At 38.1% G+C, this 18,061-nt stretch overlaps 1 protein-coding gene across 1 annotated transcript in view; it reads right to left on the bottom strand.

Annotated features, from left to right (window-relative positions):
* LOC103062299 (synapsin-3) overlaps positions 1–18,061 on the bottom strand; it is a 69,914-nt gene that overhangs the window by 15,784 nt on the left and 36,069 nt on the right. Inside the window, exons 3-4 of the mRNA XM_088141085.1 lie at positions 5,678–5,820; positions 2,745–2,819 (exon numbers count right to left, since the gene is read on the bottom strand). Of these exons, the coding sequence (XP_087997211.1) occupies positions 2,745–2,819; positions 5,678–5,820 (218 nt within the window). The remainder of the gene's footprint in view (positions 1–2,744; positions 2,820–5,677; positions 5,821–18,061) is intronic.

Here is an 18,061-nt window from a genome sequence, read left to right as displayed (position 1 = left end):
TAATTAATTCTAATTAGACTTAATTAGAATTGTGTGAGAGTCCACAATTCCTAGATTGTAAGTAAGATTGAAAATTAAAAAAAAAAATCCAGAAGAATACAATGGAAAACGACTTCTGTATTGTTTCCAAGAAAAGCACACAGGCATGTCCATCAAAATAGGGTCAAAGATGATCGTGGTTTCACTTGATTTCAATGCAATTTAAATACTTTGCTATTGCCAAGGAGCTGTTTTTATCCCTTTGATTTCTTTATTTTACATTTTATTGCAGATCGTTATGCCGCTGCTTTTAGCTTTTATACCTACGTTGTCAGTCACCTATAGAATTGACAAGAACAATGTACTGCTTTGGAAAGTTGCATGTAATCTTTTTGGAACAATATCAAAATATCTAGTACACTGAAGAACAAAAAGACAAAAAGTTGTTCTGTATTTCATATTCCCCAATTACCCTTCTTTCTGTATTTAGGGTTATCTCCTTGTTTAAAAGGGTCTGTATAGTCTGCTGCTGTCCTGAATTTAAGCTGAATAGATGCAAACCAGGATAAGATTTTGTACTCTTGGGTAAAAGATAGAGTTGGAGTTGGAGTTTTCCATATCTTTGCATGAGAAGCAATACTTGCTAAACACTCTGTTCTGTAGTCTATAATCATTTAATGTAAAGATGTTCTGTTAGGGCAAGCCCCACCCCATTGGGCATAATGAAATAGTCAACTTGGGTAACTTATCTTGTGAGTCATGAAAAGAGTACAATTAGTTATTTGTAGCACCATCATCCTAAAAGTGCAAGGAATCTGATGTCAAAGGAACTGCTGCTCCAAAGCTGTATGTAATGCTGACAGAACAGAGGGATAGGAGAAGTATTTTTTGTACTTTTATTCTCCTTAAAGAAACTTTTCTTTCTCCTAGTAATTTTGCTTTTCAACCATTACACAATGGGGGAGAAATTACTTATATTAATTTTAGACTTGGTGTATTTTTTTCCTTCATTCTGGGGGCTTTTCAGAAATATAGAAGGACTTGGGATACCACAGACCCTGTATCTGTTCTGGAATACCTTTGGAATGTCCTCGTATGGTAGAAGTCTGTGTCTAATGGAGAAATAGCCTGTACTGATTTCTGACTGACATCATCCTAACAATGTTGCCATTGTAGTGGCCACTGCACTTCTACGGTGGGGTGACAAAGCATTTGGGAAAGGCAGAAACAATGGGGTCAAAGTTGATAATTTGAATACCTCTCTTGTAGGGAGACTGTAAAATTAGAATAAATTATCATTGGTGAGCTAATTCTTTCCCACACTGGGTTTGTGTGAGGAGAAGGATACCAGGAATGTGCTGTTGACATTATGGATTAGCCCCATAAATCAAACAGGTTGCCCATGCTAATTCACAAGGAACTTCATGAAAATCTAGGGACGGAGGAAGGGAACAAAGGAGTGGCTGCTCATGAAAGGGTGGAAAAAGAAGATGCTGGAAAGAAAGCATAAAACTTTCTAGGATAAGTGCAGATGGGAAATAATTCTGTAGTCTCAAACAAGATCAGTAGTAGTTAGGCAATAATAAGCTCATCCTGAATACTTTAATCCTGAATACTTTAATGCAACTTAAAAGAAACTTGCATGGTCATGTGGCCATCCAAGAAGTGCCACACTAGAAGCCTGCTGTTCAAATAGTTTTAAAAAACATGGAAGAGATGTCTTCACAATTCATAAAATTATGCCACTATCTACTCCACCACAAAATTTGGGGGAGGTGGGGAACAAGAGAATGCTAGCTGAATTCATTCTGGCTAGCATCAGTCATGCCTAGGAACTGCAGGAAGTAGAACATTCAAATTAATTCACACTAGGATTCTTGGTCGAATTTGTTTAAAACTCAGCTAAAGAGCTGTTACTAACATTGCATCATCAGAAGTCAATAAAAGGCCGATGAATCACCTGTGCCTTTGTTTTGCATTCATACGTAACATATGGGTTACCAAGATTTATCTGATTCCAGCAAGATTCATGTGCTTCACATATATAATTGAGGAGTACTTGAAGTATAACAACATTAACATAGTACATTATTAAAAGAAACTATGACAGTCTTCATGTTAATTATAATTACATATCATATGTTACATATTTGCATTTGAATGTGTACAGAAGAAGTTGCCTTATACTGGCCTACTGAGTTCAGTATTATCTACTCTGCTTGGCAGGTAGGCAGACAGAAGCCTTCTAAGCCTATTTCAAGACAACCAGGTTTAGCCTAGGGCCTTCTGTGTGCAGATAGGTGCTCTATTACCTAACTATAGACCTTGCCATGATGTGTAATAAAACACACAATTACAATGTAGTAAGCACATATAGCAACCTGCTTGTAGGTTGAATATTATTACTGTGCAGAAAATGTTGGTATAGGAAACTTGCCATGACTGGAAATGACACTTTGAAAAAGCTCAGGCATATTCTCCTCTCACCCTGCCTGCCTTCTTGGCATGATAATATAGGATGAATAGGAGGTATCACCCCACTGTGCTCACTCACTCCTGAGAAAGAATGCTACAGTAGAGCGGAGGAGTGAAATGAGAAGGAGCGGAGGTGGAAAGCAGCAGGTGCCATGTTTTAATTTTCAAGAATACAAACTGAGTTTCTGCACTACTGCTGGTTGTTTGGGATAATACTTAATGCAGTCTTAAGCCTATCAGATTGCCCCAAAGATTGTATGTTAGCAATAGTAGTTCTTTCTATTCATTACCTCTCAGTCATGGCGATCTGTTCCAACATGGCAGAACCTGTGTTTGCTTTCCAGTTTCCAGAGATTGATGTCCTCCTGGGAAAAACAAACAAGCCGCATGAGAACAATCAGTGCTCCCAAACATTGTAATTTCATCTCCAAATTGAACAAAGGAGGGTAGAAATTAGGGAAGCAGGACAGAGTGTGTTGGCACAAAATCCTTTCAGAGCCCTGCTGTCCTCAAAGCTCTTAACTGTTGCTGATGACTCAGTCAATGTGTAACACCATCCATAAGCTGGAAATGGCCCTCCGAATGCTGGCAACCTCCCACGTAGTTACATCTTTATCCAATTCCTTGTTGAGTATTCTTATATCAGCCATATGAACTCTTTGCAGGGTATGTCAGGCATTGTACAGTAGAAATGTCTGTGAAAAGCCTGTGGAATAATTAACCTTGCGCTCTGTAGTGTAGAATTTAAACTGCTCAGGAGGCCCCATGCCAGAAAGGCCAAGCAAAAGCTTCCCACAGACATCAGTGAGCTTTAGAGTTGGTTAAAAAACGGGAGATGATAGGAGTAAAAAAACCAAACCACTGGCTTTCATTGAGTCTGCTTCCTATTGTAGTAGAAATACAGCTATCTCTGCTGCCGGAGACTGAATGGTACTAAAAGCCACCCACTGGCTTTCTCCCAATGACTCCTGAAGTGTTATTAAAAGACTCAAGTCTTCTTTCTCGTAACTAGTTATTAATGCCTGTGCCTGCTGGTAGTGCCGCTGGCAGACTTGGTCTTCTGAAGTTACATTTGGAGTGTAGAAAAGTAGAACATTTTGGAACTGATATTCAGAATCTTAATTTCAGTGTCAGTCATGATACGAGCTTTGAACACATCACTTGTTACAGTGATATAAATATTTTTCCATAGGCTGGAAAAGAACTAGCTATAAAATACATTTAATTGCATTTGAATTATGCTTGGGCAAGACCAACACACTTTGGTTTAATTCCTGCAGCACAGACATTATATTAGCTAAGCAAGATATATAGTGAAGTTCCTTCAAATACATGACTGTTCAGTTCAGAAAACTCTATATTGACTGGCTCAGGAAGTGATAATCTTTCAGGACTTTTATAAAATCATTTCAGATCAAGAGTTGAATCCACATTTCACTTAGAGCTGATGCCTCCTACTTTTATAGCTTTAGCATCTTCTCTTCTGCCCTCAGAAAATATGGCATCACTTAAACTGAAATTTAGATTCCTACATGTTGCTTGTATACATTTTATATCACACACGCACAAAAAATCACCATTTACTAAGATGCATGTTGATAGCTGTGAGGATAAGCCTCGCATAATATTGGCAAAGAGATATGTTACTGATGATATCAGACTGGGAACTTAAATTTGGAGAATAGGCAGCAATGGCAAAATTAACAGCATACATTCACAATAGAAATTTGACTAAATTCAAGCAAAATGGTTTCCATCTATATTATATATTATACAGCAAGGCAAATGTAAACATTAGAGTACATTTTAAGAGGAAAAAGAATTGATTAAAGAATTGAAGTTAGAAATATATGAAAATTTGAAATTTTATAAATACTGTATATCAGGCTACAAAGGAGAAATTAGAAACTAAATATTTACTCAATGTTTTTGGCAGATTTTCTTGTTTCTTCTTTTTTCTATTTCTTTTTTCTGTCAGGTGATTTATATTTAAATAATAAATAGTGGAGATATTGGCATTCAGCTCAGAGATGTAAAAAATATTTATAGTCCTTTTCCTTTTTGTTAAAAATAACTCAACGTTTGCTTTTTATGGTATACTGAGCATCAAGTGCACAACTTTTGCAATCTCTCTATCCACTTACTGATATTATATCTTTGCTTTAATTTTGTTCTTTTCTGTCTATTTATTTCAAAAAAGCGATTAATAAAAAATAAAAGAAAAAAATACACATTATCCAGGAAATCAAAATGTATACTTTCTACTTCATTTCTGTCAGTTAACCAAATATGTTTATGTTGGTAAATCATGTAAGAATAATGTATTACTTTTTTTTTTTTTTACTTAGCTACTTTCTTCCTGTCAAATGAATGTATAAAAATGGTCTGACGTGCTAGCTGATGATAAAGTGTCTTTCATTCTGCTTGACCAAATCTTCTTTGTAATACAATACATTCTGGACAATATTATACTGAGAACATTTGAACAAACAATAGCTTATGAAGCATTTGGGAGTGTGTTCTAAGGATGGTACAATTATAACATGGATTAGTTACCTTGAAATCCCAGGGATTGTGCACCCATATAGTTGGACTTCACTTTCCCTGTTATTTTTGAGTTCCTAGTCTTAACTATTAGTCACTATCCATTACAAAAAGCATTGTTATCCATATGCCTACAGGCTGCTGCTATTCATTATCCTAGAACACTTATCTAGCCCAATGCTGACAGTAGTTTTCAGTTGCCCTTTTCTCTAGCCTTCTGCAACCTTCTGCAAGCTGTTGCCCTCCAGGTATATTGGGGCTTCAACTCCCATATCTGGACAGCACCAAATCCACTATTGGTTACCTAGTCCTCTTTCCTGCACTAGACCCTTGATCATGCCTTCTTTATTTTAGGTGCTGCTGAATAGCAAAGCAATCGTAACATGTGTAAATTTCTTTAACTTGCGATCCAGAATCCTGTTAAGATAATGTATTTGGCAGCTGCCTAAAGCCTCACCAGAAGAGAATGTATTATGTAAACGTCATTATTGTTTATATAACCTTTTCATGTAGCATATATTACTCTTCTTGGCCACCCTTTAAGAAAAGAGAAAAATGCAATATTTAGAATGCAATACGTATTTAGAATTCTAACATTGCTTTGGATACTACTTTTGTTTTTAATTTAAAAGTACCTTAGATCCCTTCAATATAGTCACAATATCTGTAAACAACTCACATGTAAGCTTTGTAATTGTTGCCAATTTTCTGGATTCGGATATCGTATTTGGAGTCAACGAAAGTCTCTGTTGTGACATAAGTTTTGGCCATGGCTACCACACTTACAATGTCTTGGAAATCATGCTGGTTCTCAATTTTCACCTATGATTGATAAAGATCCAAACAGATAAAATGAAAAACAGTGCAGTCAGTCAGGGATTACTAGAAATTACCCAAATGCTGTCTTTTGGCTGGGGGGAATACCCTAGGGAGGGAATACATTGAAAGAACTCTGGGGGTGGGGTGGGGGACGTAGGATATTTCTGTGCACAATGCACACTCCTTTGAGAGAAACAGAACCCTAGTCACGTTCATTCCTCAATCCCTCCAAAGCAATTTGAAATAAACCAGTTAATCATTTTCATTCCTGCCAACCTTAGAATGCTAAAACCACAGTGTTCTCCCTCCAGCATTCCTTTAGTGCCCCACCAGAAGCACCCATAGAATGGGTGGCGGGGTGGGGGGAGTGGGAAGACAAATGACAAATCAGTCATCACAATATATATTTGTTACTTTTTTCATGATTGTGGTTTGTACTAGATACCTATTTACCATACCAAAGCTATTGCAGGTTTTGGAGCAATGACCCCCGCCAATCCTTGTCATTATTTTACACAAAAAGGAAATGAAATAAATTATTGCCCCCTCTTTCACATTTGAAATATGTATTCTGTGCATTTGCCTGTTTGCAAAATATATAAATCAATCTGATCTTTGTAATGGTGTGAAGCTGCCTGACTACCAAGTCGTCATTTCTCCTCTATTAGAAATCACTTTAAAATTGGAGGGTAGCACAGTATGTCCTTAGTACATTCTAAAATAATTGCAGAATTTTTATGCTGCAGAAACAGGAACTCATTATGACAGCACTTCTATGCTGCCACCATCCTGACTGCACCGGGTAACCAAAATCAGTCCTCCCCCCTCTAGCATATACAAAAGGAAAAGAAAAAATTTAAAATATAAGCAGCCTGGTGCTTTGCACTCCCTACTTTGCTGAACAGACTGAGAAACAAAAGGATCTCTTGTCAATTTCACCCTTCTGGGTCAAAACAGCATTCCCCTTCAAGGACTTGCTAAGAGGGCTGAAGCTCAGAAGCTAGGAGGAAAGACAAGGCAAGAGGTCCTTCCAGCAGAGAAATACCCATATCCTCTGCAAAACTTCACTGCTGAAAAAGAAAGTTGTGGTTTACATCATCATCACAGTTTTGATTAAAGCATAGCTAGACCAGAAATAGATTGGCTTAGGCCAAACTCAGCTAACATGGGATCACAGAAGTCCAGAGCTGCTTTTGAATTGGCATAGAGATCTCCATGGAAATATCCCTGGGGTGCAGGAATTAATGAAGCATAAGTGGGATGCTAATTTGAGTCTTTATCATGAAACTGAACATCTACTCTCCAACCTGGACACTTGATGGGTTGATTCTCACTGAATTTTGAGGTAGTAATTTCTGAAGTAGAGGACAGACATTGAGTTGCATCCTATCCTGATCCCATCAGCACCAGAAGTACAATAGAAGCTATGGAATTTAGAACAGATATTGTCATAGGATCCCACACATTTATTCCCTACACAGGGTGCAATAAATGTCTCAAGGATGTATGCTATCTCTGCCTCTGTCATTTGAGGCCCAAGTGATCTTGGTGGCCCAAAGTGCATTTGGCCAGCTGTGTCTGGGTGTCAGCTGCAACCTTTCCTGGCTGGGCCACAATAGCACACAGTCTGGCAAGTTTCCAGTTACAACTACTGCAATGTGCCTTGAAGTTGCCTGGAAGCTGCAGCTGGCACAGAATGCAGCTGCTTCAAACATCCTAAAGGAACTGCACTATATGCTACAGGTCAGATTTCAGAGTTTTTGTAACAACCTTTAGGGTCTTAAATGGTTAAGGATGCTGATGTACTTTGCAGCCAAAGATGAAGAAGCTCTATACAGTCAGCAAAAACAAGACCAGGAGCTAACTGTGGCTCAGATCATGAGCTTCTTATTGCAAAATTTAGGCTTAAATTGAAGAACATAGGTAAAACCACTAGACCACTCAGGTATGACTTAAATCATATTCTTTGTGAGTACACAGTGAAGGTGATGAATAGATTTAGGGGATTAGATTTGGTAGACAGAGTGCCTGAAGAACTATGGACAGAGGTTCATAACACTGTACAGGAGGAAGCAACTAAAACCATCCCAAAGAAAAAGAAATGCGAGAAAGCAAAATGGCTGTCTGATGAGGCTTTACAAATAGCTGTGGAAAGAAGGAATGCGAAAAGCAAGGGTGAAAGGGAAAGATATAAACAACTGAATGCAGATTTCCAGAGAACAGCAAGGAGAGATAAGAAGGCCTTCTTAAATGAACAATGCAAAGAAATCGAGGAAAACAATATAAAGGGGAAGACTAGAGATCTCTTCAAGAAAATTGGAGATATCAAGAAAACGTTTTGTGCAAAGATGGGCATGATAAAGGACAAAAAAGGCAGGGACCTAACAGAAGCAGAAGAGATTAAGAAGAGGTGGCAAGAATACACAGAAGAACTATACAAAAAAGATCTTAAAGTCCCTTATGTCCATGCTGGTGTGGTCACTGACCTTGAGCCAGACATCCTAGAGAGTGAAGTCAAGTGGGCCTTAGGAAGCATTACTAACAACAAAGCTAGTGGAGATGACAGTATTCCAGCTGAGTTATTTAAAATACTAACAGATGATGCTGTTAAAGTGCCGCACTCAATATGCCAACAAGTTTGGAAAACGCAACAGTGGCCACGGGATTGGAAAAGGTCAGTTTACGTTCCAATTCCAAAGAAGGGCAATGCCAAAGAATGCTCAGACTATCGCACAATTGCGCTCATTTCACATGCCAGCAAGGTTATGCTCAGCAGTACGTGAACCAAGAATTACTGGATGTACAAGCTGGGTTTCAAAGAGGCAGAGGAACTAGAGACCAAATTGCCAACATTTTCTGGATCATGGAGAAAGCACGAGAATTCCAGAAAACATCTATTTCTGCTTCATTGACTATGCAAAAGCCTTTGATTGTGTGGATCACAACAAACTGTGGCAAATTCTTAAAGAGATGGGGGTACCAGGTACCACCTTACCTGTCTCCTGAGAAATCTGTATGCAGGCCAAGAAGCAACAGTTAGAACCGGTCACGGAACAACTGATTGGTTCAAAATAGGGAAAGGAGTACAACAAGGCTGTATACTGTCACCCTGCTTATTTAACCTATATGCAGAGTACATCATGAGAAATGCCAGGCTGGAAGAATCACAAGCCGGAATTAAGATTGCAGGGAGAAATATTAACCACCTCAGATATGCAGACGATACCCCCTGATGGCAGAAAGTGAAGAACTAAAGAGCCTCCTGATGAGGGTGAAAGAGGAGAGTGCGAAAGCTGGCTTGAAACTCAACATTAAAAAAACTAAGATCATGGCATCTGGACCCATCAATTCCTGGCAAATAGAAGGAGTAGAAATGGAAGCAGTAACAGACTTCATTTATTTGGGCTCCAAGATCACCGCAGACGGAGACTGCAGCCATGAAATTAAAAGACACTTGCTCCTTGGGAGGAAAGCTATGGCAAACCTGGACAGCATATTAAAAAGCAGAGACATCACCTTGCCAACAAAGATCTGCATAATCAAAGCTATGGTTTTTCCAGTAGCATTATATGGCTGTGACAGCTGGACCATAAGGAAGGCTGAGCACCAAAGAATTGATGCCTTTGAATTGTGGTGCTGGAGAAGACTCTTAGGAGTCCCTTGGACTGCCAGAAGGTCAAACCAGTCAATCCTAAAGGAAATCAACCCTGATTGCTCATTGGAAGGATTGATACTGAAGCTCAAGCTCAGATACTTTGGCCACCTAATGCAAAGAGAGGATTCTTTGGAAAAGACCCTGATGCTGGGAAAGATTGAAGGCAAAAGGAAAAGGGGACAGCAGAGGATGAGATGGTTAGATAGCATCACTGAAGCAACGAACATGAAACTGAGCAAACTCCGGGAGGCAGTGAAGGACAAGAAGGCCTGGCGCGATATGGTTCATGGGGTCATGAAGAGTCGGACAGGATTTAACAACTGAACAACAACAAATCCAAGAAGCACTTGTTCCAGTATATGTATCTGGAGGGGAAAGAAAGCTCTCCTCAGCACCCTGTGTGTGGGAGCTGTGCACCATGTAAGAATGTGGGAGAGGGCTTTCTCTGTTCTGTCCCTTCCCCCCTTTCTTTGTCCAAGCTTTCAAATACCCTTCCCTGGTAGCCAGGCTTGCACCAATATTGCAAACCAGGCTTGCTTTTTGATATAAGTTGAATATCTGCCTTTTTACTCTTGCAGTAATGTCTTAACATGGCCTCTACTATTCCTTCTGAAAGTCTGTACCTTATGATCTTCTTTGTATTATTTATATATATTGCATGTTACTGTGTTAATTTATGTAATCCATGGATTGTAACCTTTCTTGAGATTCTTAAAGATACAGAAATAAAAAATAAAGTATCTCAACCTTTGCCAGCCTGGTGCTTTTAAGATGGCCTACACTATAACTCATATCATCCTCAAGTTGTAGATAACAGCTGTGTTAATTCATATCCTCTGGAAAGTACCAGTCTGCAGAAGGAGGCTCTGTCTGACTGTTGGATTTTGTATGTGGTTAAAAAGATACAGTATATGTATGTAGCAAGAATTTGGAGATTTAGGTAGATACGAGATCTGGGCTGCAAATACCAGGACAGCTGCTAGATAGCATCAAAGAGTAAACATTTGTGGGGGGAGGGAGGGGTAAAGAAAATGATATTGCTTTGGTGCCATTTAGTGGTTGTCTGACATTTTGCAGTCCAGACCTGGTAGCTCTGGTTTTAGGACCAGAAAGGCTTATTGGACCTGCATCCCGGCTGCTTCTTTACCAAACATTGTTTGCTTGTCCCTGTCTTTATAGAGAAGGACACTCTTTGAGAGCAGCATGATAAAGAGAAATGAACAAACAGTTTTCTGGCATGGAGTGGACCCATGTTGCTTCTGCCTGTTTATGCAGCTGCTGGAGATATAGAATGTCTACTATGTGGAAAACAAGGCAACTCTGCCTGTGTGATCTCTGCTGCCATTTTTAACTCAGTAGCATTGTAAATTTATTATGGAACTGTACAAATATACACTTTAGATACTGCTATCCCAAAAGAAACAGTGACAAACCACTTATAATTTTAACATTCTGTATGAAATTTGCAGTAATTATGTTGTTGGCTGCATGACCATCAACTCTAGATATTGTAAAACTGGGTGCTCTACTGTCATTAAGCTTAAACATGTGTAACTTAAATAATCACATTTCGCTTCCTCCTTAATCAAATGTGCCTCCCCTTCTTTAGTTACCCCAATGCTTTTAGACTGTGACCTTGTTGTAACAACCTTATCAATTTGTACTGTGCAAGTTAAGGGTACTGAATTTTTTAAAAAATACAGTACTGTAATTCATAATAAACAAAGTACTGTTTGTATGATAAGCTGCATTTGGGTAGACAACATAGACATCGTGGTGCCACCAAGCTTGATGCTATCAAGTTTCTTGCTGTATCTAACTTTACTTTTTAAATATTTACAGTATTTTTGAAAGCAAAGTGCTGGTGTCTCAGTCATCTTTATTTCCAAAAAAGCCCACATAGCTACAGATGCATTCTTATAACATAAAAGAGGACTTCATTTGGAAATGGACTAACCTGCCCAAAAGAAAGACAATGCTAAAATGGCAGAATATCCTGGGAGTCATAGGGACCAACTTCACTAGTTTGCCTTCTAGTAAATGGGTATCTTATGACCACCTGAATTCAAGCTGGCAAATTCTTGGGCTTGGAAGTTGAGCAGTGTTGGTCAAATAAATGGATAAGGGATCACAAGGGAACCAAGAAAACTGTGTGGTTTGTCTGTGTGGTCTCCAGGAGTTGTGCTCAACTGGAGGGCATCTTTATTTTTTATCCCAGAGCTACACAATTTGAATTCTAAAGTTATTGTTGGAGAATGCAACCCATTTAATAAGTTCATACATGATTTTAAAGAGGCAGGTTGCTGTTGGCATCATCTCAGTGCAGAGATGAGTCATACTGGCATTTCCAGAGGCTCTAGGAAATATCTAGTCTGATATTATCCTTGTTTGTGCCAAAACCTTGAATCAATTTTATTTTTTCTGGAATGTTGATCTCCTTGTTCCCCCCTTAAGGTTACATATTATGGGTACTCCAAATAAATATAAAATGGAAAAGAGTGGTATACTTAACAGCTGTTTGATTCCACTAGCTCATCTCAGTGAGAACTATGTGTGCAGATGCAAATGTGTGTTAATCTGGCCTAAATCTGTTAACATGAAATTATCTGACATTCCGAGTGTTTTTTTTCTTTCTGTTATTGTTAAAGCAGGATGCAGCATATAAGCTGCATCATGGATATAAGGAAGTTCCAGCTGAACAAAAGCATTTCTAACCCCTGTCTCTAAAGCAGAACCGGAAGATACTAAATATATTACCATATATTTATATAATGGTAGGAAAACAGACAGCACTAACAGTATTTTGTTATTAGTCAAGGGTGTAAACTGGCATTCCTCAATCTGGTGGCCTTCAGATGTGTTGGGATTTTAAGTCCCAGAATTCCAAATGCTGGCATGTATCATGGAAGTTATAGTCTCAATTCAAATGGAAACCATCAAGTTCAGGAAGGCAGATCTAATCTGAAGCCTATTTATCTAACTATAATACAGTTCAAAAAACTTGCTGCATTCACACATAGCTTGTATGGCAGGCCAAAAACAAGTGAAGACAGGGTAATCACATATCAGGAATTCTTTAAGTTGGATTCCTGCACTCAGTAGGACATTGAGTTGGATTCAGTGGCCTAAATGATCCCTCCCAATGTTATGATTCTATGAACAGAATGGGGAGGGAAAGTTATTCCACAGCCTAGAAGCTCCCTGATTACTCTTCCCAGAACCATTTTGCTATTTGAGGCGATGGGCAAGGTATTCTATGCTCAAAGCAGCACTACCACCACCAGCCATGTCCTACTTCCTTTCTCTTGCTCAAGCTTCCTGAGTACCAAAAAAGAAAAGGTTAAGTCCACATTGCCCTCTAGTATGAAAACTACTATGACCTTCCTCTTTGTCTCTCTCTCTTGGCAATGCAGCATAGAATGTAGTCAGAGAAGAAGCAACCTCTTCTTACTTATCTGTATTCTCAGAATTACATGACAATGATTGGAGCTCAGCTAATCTAATCCTCTGAAGCTTCTACTAAGGGCAGATTCTGGTGGTTGCCCTTCTTTTGACCAAATCTCAATGTTATAACCAAAGGGTAAGCACTTTGCTTCTAAGTACTATGTAAGCCCAATCCTGTCTCATACAATAGCCAAATAAGAAGAGCAAGAGAAAGGGTGGAACAGCTATCTTCTTTTGGTTATAGGCTTCTTAGTTTTGAAATGTGGGTTTTTTTCTTTTGCTCTTTTCAAGTCTCTGCTTCAGAATAGGAGGTATTGCTTATTGTTGAAATCTGATTCTCCATCTTTATCAATGGGCGGCATTTTCTGCCAAATAAAAGTGACAGTGTTAAGCACTGTTAGTGCTGCTATCTAACAATCCAATATGCTGGGGGTAAGAGAATTACATATATCATAGCACTACTTAATCAAACCCAGCAAATATTAAAATATTATGTTGTACCTATTTGGTTATTTCTTTGAATTCTTTCCTATATTTTGACCCAAATGACCCAAAAGGCAACTAATGTTAAAATAAATAAATGAAATATGAAATGAAATGAAATGAAATGGATGTCTCATTATGCCTTTTGCAACTTCCCATATCTATTGTTAGCAGATACCAGCATCTGAACAAAAGCGTTCTTTTGCTGCTCTGCTGGGGTCCAAACTAGATGAAGCATAATTGCATCTTATGCTACTCTGCTGAGGGGCCAGTTATGTTTGCCTAACTGCATAAACTGCAAGGAAGCAATCTGTGTGTGGTTTTTCTTCATACAAGGACACACAAAAGAAGCAACTGCAGAGAAATTTGAGCACCAAGGTTTGAGGAAAATATGTGTATTGTACCTCTTGCATCTCTCATCTTCCTTGACAGGTTTGAGGAGTTCAGGAATGCCATTGGGTTCCTTTACATTGCCATTTTGGATTTACCCAGGAACTCTTGGGATTTTGTCATTATACACACCCATTTAAATCCCAACTTATTTCACTGAGTCCATACACTGCTTGCCTTTCAGTTAAGAGGCAAGACAAGGCTGAATGCACACAGCTGGGTAGATCTTCTGTTGTCCCCTTGCTGGAGCTGGGAGGAGCCAAACCTGCCCAAAGTTTGGCTGCCCCACATAGCACGCCTTATGCCACGCACAGTAAGTGTGCTCTGCACTGCTGAATGTAGTTCCATAGTATGCATCGGAGCAAGGAATGTGATTGGCAGTTGGTTTCTGAGTCTCAGCTGATGCCAGTTGCCTCATGCAAAGCCTTGGACAATTCACAGACTGGCTGCTTTTGAACTTGAATGTTTTAATTTTTTTAAAAAAAATATTTTGAATGGGCAATCAGCAACATGACCCATAGGGTCTGCTGGCTGACCCATCAACATACCAACTGAAACGATTGCAGGCACTTGTGTAATGTGTAGGCAACTGCTGATGCAATGAGAAAAATGAACAGTGTACAGTGGGACATCTTTGTGCTGGAATGAAAAGCCTGGGTAGAAGTGACCATATTTCAGGTTTGGGGAAGGAAATGCAGCTGAGACCAAAAGCTCACTTTAAAACTGAGTATTAATTAAAAAAAAAATCAAGGCAGAATTAAATGAAAGATCAAACCTATCTCTGGTTCAGGAAATTAAGTTCATATGTTGCTCATGGCTTTCATTCCTAGGACATTGTCCTACTCAACGTTTCTCCCCTTCAATTCCATTAACTTTTTTTGGGGGGGGGGCTTAATTAGGTTATAAATGAAAAGTGAAAGTATCTGGACTACAGATGTATATTTTGGCTCCTTTCAAATAAGAGGAAATGGAAATTTAAAGAGTGGGTTTGTTTCCATGGAACACACACTGCAGGTTTTTTTTTTCCTTTTTCTTATTTTAATCTCATAAATCTTAGGTTACATATTCAATCTGGGCCTCCTAATCTGGTGTTCAATAAACACATTTCTGAACTTCGTGTTACATATTTTGGGTTGGAGCCACTACAGCTGAAATTACGAAACTGGTTTCAGACTAGATAGATCTTTTCCCTTTCTCAGAATATAAGCAGCTCCATGTTAAGGTAGATCTTTATGTTCAGATAGCTTAACAACTTTTGGAGATAAGAGATAGCAAATCTGCAATAAACTAAGCAAAGTGTTTGGTTCTGTCAATAAAAGGCAGGGCGCAACTTGAGAAAAAGGAGGTAGCTCTCTGGCCGATGGTCAGACTAAGATTGTCTGATATTTGTAAGGATGTATGGAATTTTTACTTTTTTAAATTGCAGAATACAGAGATACCTATAGAACTCAAGCACTATATAAGTACTAGTAATATAATTAATTTATTACCCCTTCCTAAAAGAGAGAGAGAGAGAGAGAGAGAGAGAGAGAGAGAGAGAGAGAGAGAGAGAGAGAGAGAATTGCGATATGCTGGACATTGGTGTGACCATTCAGTAATGGATAAGTCTGAATCAGCCATTGTTTTCCTGTTGGAGAAATGGGAATGTATAGTATGAGCCTATTAAATGTTTTGAAATTTAAAGATGAGGCTCCAGCAATCTTTAGTTTGGAATATAAGGGATCACTTCAGCTTTAGACTTTGCTGAACTGACACTGTCTTTTCTATGATCTCTCTATGATTTTCAACCCCTTATCTGCTGCAGATGAACTTTAATTCAAAACATGTAATGCTCCATTTGGATACACAAATATGAGATGATGACACTATAGGCTTGGTATTTGATACTACCATTCGTTATAGATCCTTCTTTTTTAGGTACACTGCACACGTGGTTTAAAATCTCAGCTTAATTGCTAAGGAAGGCAAGAGACAGAATATCTGTTCATTCTTTTATTAATCTATCCATCTATTTATATTTATTTATTACAATTATTTATAACTAGCATTTCAGATTATCAACCCTTCCAGAGTGAATTACATGATGTAAATAAAAACAGAATAAATCTTAGGTGCCTTCCAACAAGACTATTTGTGATAGGGGTCACTTTGGGGAATGGAGAGGGAGGAGTCCAGCTGAGCAGGATTCTGGGATGATTGTTATATATCTTCTTGTCCCTCTCGTCAGGAATATTATTGGCATACATTATACAATAATTTAGAATCAGGAGCCCACTTTTATATCCAATACTACTAAGTTCCTTTCAAGAATATATATTTCACATCCACAGGCATACAGATACGCACATAGCTAAAAAGTATAGAAAGCCTAGGTAGCTCTTAATAATATTTCTTGAAAGAATACAACCATTAGCTCAGTCTGATATGCGTCCTATTAATTTCCCATTTCAACTTCCCAAGAGCTTCCATTCAGAAACCAAAGAATTAATTATTTTGCAAAAACGTGTTGCCAAGAAGCAAACTAAATCTTACAATCAGAATGTTAAAACTGAATTACTGTGCTTGAGCTATTTCCATCTACAAGAGGTTTTATTCTGAATAATCCATATTACTAGTAACTTCCAGGTACTGTCATTGTGGCACAATGTATGTTCAGAAACACATGTCATAAGTGAGTTCATTATTTGAGAAGCCTGTGATTTCCAGGAATGGGTGGTGGACATTAAAATGAGTCAGAATATGTGGGAACGGGATGCTTACCCTGTGTTATATCTGAAGTTATTTACCCTCCTTTTAAGAAAATACTTGTCTGTTGTCAGCTGAATACTTTTACTCTTTTCCTTTTGAAAACAGTTTTTCATACTTTTGGCTTTAGAGATATTTATTTTTATTTTTATTTCTAGCCTTGGAAAAATCATGATGATGAAAAAGCTTTCTCCTCTAAAAGACTCTTAGTGTTTAAACAAGACACTAATGGATCTCCTTATTTTTGGCTACATGTAAACAACAACAATAACAAACCCCAAATCCCCGAAGCACAAAAATACCCCACCCCAAATATTGCAAACAGTGACTGCAAATAACAAAGTGTTGATCCATGAATTGCATTAAATAGTATTTTAAAAAAATATCTGAGGCTGATAGGGATCTGAAGGAATCTCTTTAACTGATCTAATTTTAGAGGCCTAAAAGCAAAGTTAGAATTACAAAAATACACATAACCCATAAATAGGAAATGTTCTTTCCCTTCACTATAAAACTGGCATAATTCTGTTCCATGATCTGGTCAAGGAGAGGTGAAGGCTCTGTTTGAAGGAATGTGGTACAGTTGGGAGCCAAGTTACCATATAAGTGGCATGCATTTTTCACAGTGGTTGTTTTAAGTTTCATACAGAGATGGAGAAATTTGGGGACATATGGTGTCCTCTCATTTGGTCAGTAATAAATCTAGAAAAGAAATGTGTTGGCTTTCCACAAGCTCCTAAAACTGAGCTTTTGCAGAGTGCCTTCCTGATTTGAGTTGTTGCCATCTTTTATTTTCTTCCTATTGCAGTGTTGACTTTTTATTTTTGTATGGGTTTATACAGTATTGTATTATTTTCTGTGTGAGCTACTGAGAGTAGTTTTTTATTATGTATTTAACACAGCATACAAATGTGTTAAATACATAAATACATTTACTTTAAGGTCTCTGTTTTCATTCTATCCTAAATTTTTTGGAAGAAATGTGCTCCAGTTACCTTTATATAATATTTTAAAACAGATTGCTGGTCTTCCATCCAAGTTCTGTTGCACTCATGCCATCCCATGGGTGATAGGATTGGGGGTTAAACATGCACTCCAACGAAGAAACAATCAGTTGAACACTATACCACTTAATGATCAAGGCCCAAAGTTCATTTTCTTGGTGACCTAGTTAGTAATTGGATAGATCAGAGTCTACTGGAACTGTGCAGCCAATAAATTCAAATACATTAAATAAACAAACAAACAAACAAATAAATAAATAAATCCACCTTTTCTTTCTTGAAAGTGGAATTTCACTCCTCATGTTACAATATGGCAGTATAGAGATATAGAGGGACTGTTGAAAAACCATTCAAGAATTGCTTTACTAAGGGTAGGGTTAATAATAGGATTCAGGCTGAGAGATTTTAATGGCATGTTCAGCCTGGCTAACATTACATAAATATGGAGTGCGATGAGTAAAAATCCAAAAGATTCATTCTTAAGAACATGTTACTTTTGTTATTAATCTGTTTATGCCTTTTA

Source organism: Python bivittatus, unplaced genomic scaffold (assembly GCF_059951505.1).
Source record: "Python bivittatus isolate LINGU-HERP-01145 unplaced genomic scaffold, Pbiv_v1 ctg000330_np1212, whole genome shotgun sequence".
NCBI classification, from domain to species: Eukaryota; Metazoa; Chordata; class Lepidosauria; order Squamata; family Pythonidae; genus Python; species Python bivittatus.
This window is presented reverse-complemented; position numbering and strand designations above follow the sequence as displayed.